The sequence below is a fragment of the Kryptolebias marmoratus genome, linkage group LG19, assembly GCF_001649575.2.
Source record: "Kryptolebias marmoratus isolate JLee-2015 linkage group LG19, ASM164957v2, whole genome shotgun sequence".
In the NCBI taxonomy this organism is placed as follows: domain Eukaryota; kingdom Metazoa; phylum Chordata; class Actinopteri; order Cyprinodontiformes; family Rivulidae; genus Kryptolebias; species Kryptolebias marmoratus.
The window spans coordinates 7673637-7679949 of NC_051448.1; the positions used below are offsets into that span (position 1 = coordinate 7673637).

At 42.6% G+C, this 6313-nt stretch overlaps 1 protein-coding gene and 1 long non-coding RNA gene across 3 annotated transcripts in view; one reads left to right on the forward strand and one right to left on the reverse strand.

Moving 5' to 3' along the window:
* Positions 1 to 1896: 1896 nt before the first annotated feature.
* Positions 1897 to 6313, forward strand: part of LOC112450377 — a 20005-nt gene continuing 15588 nt past the window's right edge. Inside the window, exon 1 of the long non-coding RNA XR_003038970.2 lies at positions 1897 to 2133. This is a non-coding gene — a long non-coding RNA (uncharacterized LOC112450377). The remainder of the gene's footprint in view (positions 2134 to 6313) is intronic.
* Positions 3713 to 6313, reverse strand: part of apobb.1 (apolipoprotein Bb, tandem duplicate 1) — a 19827-nt gene continuing 17226 nt past the window's right edge. For both annotated transcript variants that reach the window (XM_017411891.3, XM_017411890.3), the window contains exons 27-30: positions 5505 to 5616; positions 5396 to 5419; positions 5018 to 5195; positions 3713 to 4911 (exon numbers count right to left, since the gene is read on the reverse strand). In XM_017411891.3, the coding sequence (XP_017267380.1) occupies positions 3937 to 4911; positions 5018 to 5195; positions 5396 to 5419; positions 5505 to 5616 (1289 nt within the window). In that variant the 3' untranslated portion in view covers positions 3713 to 3936. The remainder of the gene's footprint in view (positions 4912 to 5017; positions 5196 to 5395; positions 5420 to 5504; positions 5617 to 6313) is intronic.

Genomic DNA, 6313 nt, shown 5'->3' on the forward strand with positions numbered 1-6313 from the left:
AAGGACTAAATTAGTCATGTGATGCGAACCCTTTCACCTCCGGACCATTACTGACCTCCGCCAAGGAGGTGCACGCTTTCAGTAGCGTTTGTTTGTCTGTGCACAAGATTACTCAAAAGGTAAATTACTGATTTTGATGAAGCTTTCACGAAACGTTGAGGTCGTCAGAAAGAACAGATGATTAAATTCTGGTGGTGATTGGAATCACGATCCAGCTCCTACTATTCTTTAACGACCCTATGTTCTATACGGAGGTTTGCTAAAAAAAATAAAAAAACAAACGGCTAAAATCTAACCAAACTCAGCTCCAACCACACCAAACTTTAGCTCAGTACCTGTACAACTGCCTGCTACGTTTGACAGAGTTATTTTGTTGTTGCTGCTGTTGTCGTCTCTAACCTTTCACCTGCTGGCGAAAAACAAAAGAAGCCTGTTTGATTGGGATTACAACAGAACTGAACTCAAGATAAGTTAATCAGCGGAGAACGGGTTCGATGTTGCACAAGCGATGCCGTCGGCGCTGAGCGGCGCGAGGAGTGACCGCAGGTCTGCTTCGCGCTCGTCAGGTCTCGGGGGAAATCGGCACGAGATGCTCCTGGCTGCCCGCCGCGAGTCTGTCAGGGAAGGCTCATAAATGAAACTCGGCTGATCTGAAAGGAATTTGGTGGAGACGTGGACTCCTGTTTTTTTTAAACACTTTCAGTAAAAACAGAAATTTCATCAGAACAATAAGTTGCATTTCAGCTCTGTGAGCGTGAGTGACTGTCAGCAAAAAAACTCATGAACCGCTGGACCAATTTTAACGAAACTTTCAGGAAATAATCACTATATGTGCCTCTACAGCTACTCAACTTTCAGACTCAACCTGATTCAACATGGCCGCCACAGCCAACTGACTGTACACAACACAAAAATGGATATAATTCAGTCGCTTTTAAAGACACTGGGCCTAAATTTGGTGTGGTTTTAGCTGGGAGTCAGCCACAACACGTACTCAAAGTACGTCTCACTGGGCAACGTCTTTGATTGAACTGTTGTCATCAACCATGTTTGTCTGTTAGCAAAATATTCCATGAACCACCAGGTGGATTTTGATGAAACTTTCAGTAAGCAATCAATGGATGTACCTCAACAGCTGATAATCTTTTGGAGTTAATTCGATTCAGGATAACCACTACAGCCAACTGACCTTAGCAGACACAGAAATGGTAATAATTAAGTCAGGTTTCCAGATATTGAGCTCAAATTTGGTGTGGCCGTAGCTGAGAGTCATCCACACGACACATACTCTGAGCATGAGTTTGCACACAACTCTTACTGATATACAGACTTACAGGCATAGTCTAGTCATTGTTGAAGAGCTGTTCTGTAAAATAGTTATCACCAGTTTTATCAGCCATCTTAGAGCAGTCTTCCTAGAGGGGTAGGCAAACTAGTGCCGATTTTAATCATTTTTTAGGCTTATAAAATCCATTCTTTCTCAAAAACGACATGACAGTATAAAAGAACGCGACATTAGCTAATATTAAGCATCTAAACTTTCGCAATCCACCGTTTGTTTAGCTTATTGTTGTCTTTTTTTTTCAACCGAACAACGTCTCTGTGTCACTCCGCCAGCGTACAGTACGTTTCTGCCGTTGGTGTTGAGGTTGATAAATGTATCAGTCCGCCGGGAGTTGAGTAAACCACCGAAACAGAGTAACCACAAACATATAATAATATTAATGATAATAGTTAAATGTAATGATAAAAATTAAAATATATTAATATAGAAGACACTGCTGGGCCGACTAGACGCGCTGATCAGGCGGAGTGATACATTCGCAGCCTCAGCACCACCGGTGGCAGATGGATAACGGCCTATGTTCGGCGGCGGAGTAACACAGACGGTGATTAACTGAAAAAACAAACAAAAAACAAAGATAAACTAAACAAACCGTGTCACGTTAAAGTGTTAAGGTTTAATACTAGCCAATGTGGTGGGCTATTTTAAACCGGTATGACGTTTTGGTATTGTTTTTATAAGCCTGAAAAACGAAAACAAACAAGCGAACTGGACTCGTTTGGCTAGCCATTAGCCTAGCCTGAACGAAGACTTTAGCCTCCTCTTTCATACTCGGACCTCTAAGGCTGGTAAGATACTAACAAATCTTAATTATTAGACAGAAAACAAAAGTTAAAATATAACTATTATTGATTTGTACAACCTGGAGTGGGCAAAACTCGTATTATTGTTTGAAGGCTTGTTTGTTCAGTAACGCTGCCCTCTGCTGTTCATTTTGTCAGTTCCGCTTTCACGACGCTGTGAAGGTGCGCATGCGTGCTGTCAAGTGTCCCGATGACGTAACAAAGGCGCTCGTTCGGGTCTGACGTCACGTGTCTCAGTGACGTTACAAAGGCCATGAAAGCTTTGACAGTGTTCTGCCACACCCTGGCTCATTTGTTGAGAAGTTCTTGACAGAAACAGACCAGTTTAGAGTTTCCCGTATTCTTTACAAAGTGATAGAAAAAACCCCATACTTGACTCAAGATGAGACTGTTCCAGAAAGCTGCAGCCGAAAACCCTAAACCGTTGTTCGAAACCATTAAAAAAGCCAGCTGCAAATACAAACTGCAGCTGTACGTGTCGACGCTGATGGCTCGTGTCCTGATCAGATGTGACGCCTTCACGAACCTGAAAGCGCTCCCGAAACAGGAGCTCGCCACGTTCAAGGATCTGGTGGCCCAGACCATGAAGGGGATCGAAATGACAGAGGATTTCCCTCTGAAAGCCAAGAAGTCGAAACAGGTATGTGACAACATGGTTGAGAAGCTTAGAGACAAGTACCCCTCAGAGCAGCTGGAAAAGATGCTCCAGACGAGAGACGAAGACCTGGAGAGCTTTCTCATCAGTACGCTGCAGGTTGAGATCAAGAACCTTATCGAAAAGTTTAAGTCGAGGACTAAGAAAATGTTATATGGCGTTCTTTCATGTTTCTTTCTTTTAGTATTAGTATTATTTGTGACAGTAGTCACTGTCGTTGACGTTTTAACTTTGCTCGCTGTGTTGTAGGCAGGCAGAGACCACTGTCTGTGTCTGGCTGTAGAAATGTGTGTAGACACCCCCCCCCCCATCTTGATTTGTAAGTCATCTAGGAGTTTCAGTTAAATGAGAGATTCTGTCAAAACACATACAGATAAAGAGACGCTCACGGAGTCACGATTCAGATTAGGACTTGTTGCATTGTCTTGAAAGGTTAATTAGTTGTAAATGTCCATCTGGTGATTATTTTCAGAGAGTTTTGTTAAAATTCATCCTTTGGCTTGTGTGATTTGCCGACAGACAGACAGACAGAGCAGACTCCAATGTTTATCCCCAAAGCTAAACACCGGCAAATACACGATTGCCCGCCTTTTAACGAGGTTTGACCTAAACGGTTGCAGAAATCCCCCAACGGATTTCTCCCTTTTCTTCTCTGTGGCTTTTCTCTGAGCACTTCGGTTTCCCCCACCTTTCCAGGTAAAAGAAAAAATACAAACAAATAAATTTTTAAAAGAAAATCAGAAATGTATTTGTTTGAAATTAGAAAAAGGTAAAATCACTGGAAATGCCTCCGGGCCTCAAATTTCCAAAGATTTCTCGTCGACAATAAAAACTCAGAGAGACGCAACGTCCATCAACGTTGACGGCTATTTGGATACAAAATAAAAATAATAATCAGGCACTCAGAAATGGTTTTATTGACTTTTATTCATACTTGTCACTCTTTGCTGGAACGAGTCTCAGTAAAATATCACAAATTCAGTGTCTCTACAGAACGTTCACAATTAAATGAGAAACAAGACCTTCTATCAAACTTGTTGCTCTGAATATTGTTACGGTGTGCACATATTTTATTTGTCCTGAGTAGATATTAATGTGTCATGCAGACTTATTTCTCAGTCTGCGAGGGTTACTTATTGCTGGAAGTCAATTGGAAGGGTAATCTCGAGCTTCCCGTCGCTGACTAACATGCGGCCTTGGACTTCCTCTGAAGTTTGCCGCAGATAACCCAAAACGTTGTTGTTGAACTGGTCTATAAACTGAATGATGGCGTCCAGGATGGACTCACACGCCCTGCTAAAGTCTGTTGCGGCGAAAGACGAGATCTGGTCGCGAACTGCTGAGAGAGCCCTGAGGTACATGGCGTTGATCTCGAGGAGCATGGACTCTAAAAAGTCAGACTCGACGGAATCAACAACCCCCTGAATTTCCTCAACGGACGCCTTCAGAAGCTCACCTATCTTTTCCAGCGTTGTGTCTATGTTTCCCAAAAAATCCACCACAAATACAAAGAGCTCTTTAACAACATTGTTGACCTCCAAAGCTATCTGGCGTCCAGTAATTACATCACCATCTGGCATTTGCACTTTAATACTGTCTAACGTCTTGACGAGATCGTTGTAGTACGCCTCCACTCTGTCATGGATAGGCTTGATGGTTTCCTCCAGCGTATGAGCAACGCTGCCAGTCAGCCTCTGTAGGAGCTCAGGGAGAGTGGTCAGCTCATCAGACCCGGGCAGCCTGAAGCGGGTCTCTCTCAAGACTTTAATGGCTGCATCGAGGAAGGTCTGGACAATTTTTTGGTACCGCACAATGGTGTTCCTGAAGAAGATCGAAATCTGGCTCGTCTGAAGAGGAGAGTTGGCAGCAACGTCGTAGGCGTCATTGATGTGGCTAACGATGGAGTCCGTCAGGAACTCCACGCTCCCCGCGATGTGGTGTTTGTCAGCAAACGCTCTAAGTGAATCGACGATGGACGGGAGTCTTGTCTTGAGCTCAGAAACCATTGCCTTTTGAGCCTCCATGTTGTAGACAATCTGCAAGTTGGTCTTGTCTGCTTCCGTGAAAGATCTGACTTGCAAGATGTCAACATCCGTCCTTGGGTCAGTCTACATAAAAATAAATAAATAAATAAATTGTTCAGACATATTTTCATATCTGAACATAATTGTCTATTGCATCCAAAAAAAAAAAAATAATAATAATGAAACTCACAAGGTATCGCCCATATAATCTGGCACTCCTCTGAGCTGGGTTCAACTGAAGGCCAAGGAAGCCGGCAGCTGGAGTAGACACTGAGGCACTAATAGCATCTGTGTGTGCGACGTAGCGTAGGTTTACATTAGTGAAAGTCGGGCTGGTGATGTCAACATCCAAGGTGTGCTTGGGGACACTGCAGGAAAAAGACAGGATTTTGTTTAGATAGAAAAATATATTTATAAACGTCCTAGGAACAGCCAAGATCCTGCTCAGATCCCTCAAGCTCCCAGGACTCTGGTAGAGGATCGTAGAACCATTTTTGTTGGAAAAATGTATGTGTGTGTAGTTTCTTTCTTAAATATTAACTTCATCCAAAAGAAAAAAAAAGGTTACCTGTCATCAGCTTGCCGCTTTTGCCTAAAATAGAAGTAAAAACAGGTTTAGCACTTAAAACTTCGCTTATCGGTCGCAATAATTCAAAAATGCACCAATAAAGTGTTACCTCAAAGCTTGGACAATGGCGTGGTTAACGTCCATGGTGAGGTCCGAATGAGTCAATGTAAGCTTGTTAACCATGTTCACAAGGTCATTCTCAAAGGTTGTGGTAGAATTAGCTGTTGGAAACGAGAGAGAGAAGATTAGGACCTTAGCATTTATGGAGGCTTAAAAGAGACAAAATTAGTTCACGATTAACATGAAATAATAATAATGTAAACGTCCCATGAAATAAATAAATATACCGTTAAATATCTAGATGTTATATTCAAATTCTTTATTTAAAGACACATGTAATTATATCACTGTGTATTTATTTATTTCACGCCCCAGTGCAGCTGTGTTATCTTCTAATTGCTTAAACTGTCAACCTCACCCATCAAACTCAGGGGGGCGGGACTAACTCTGATCCTGTGATATCATTGGTTTAGTCTGATATACATCCTTCAAACATGGCAGCTGCCTTCATGCAGGGACTTATGATTGCTCTTGTGAGCTGATTAGAGTTATTTTAGACCAAGCCAGGGATATAGAAGCTGGAGTTGCTCACCCAGAGTTTGTGGTAGATAAATCAGAGCAGTTAATTGAAATTATTGGAGTAATTTCTGCACTTTCCAACCACTGATTCAGCAGCGTCTTCCTGTCGCTGGCAGTCAGATTTCAGTCAGCCCACCTCCGTGGGCTGAGGTTAGACACTGCTGAATCTGTGGAGCGCGAATGTCAAATGTCTAATCTAAAACTAACGTCCATTACCACCACACCACTTCCAACCAGGGGTGGAAATTAAAAATTTTGTCCACCAGCCACAGTGGCTGG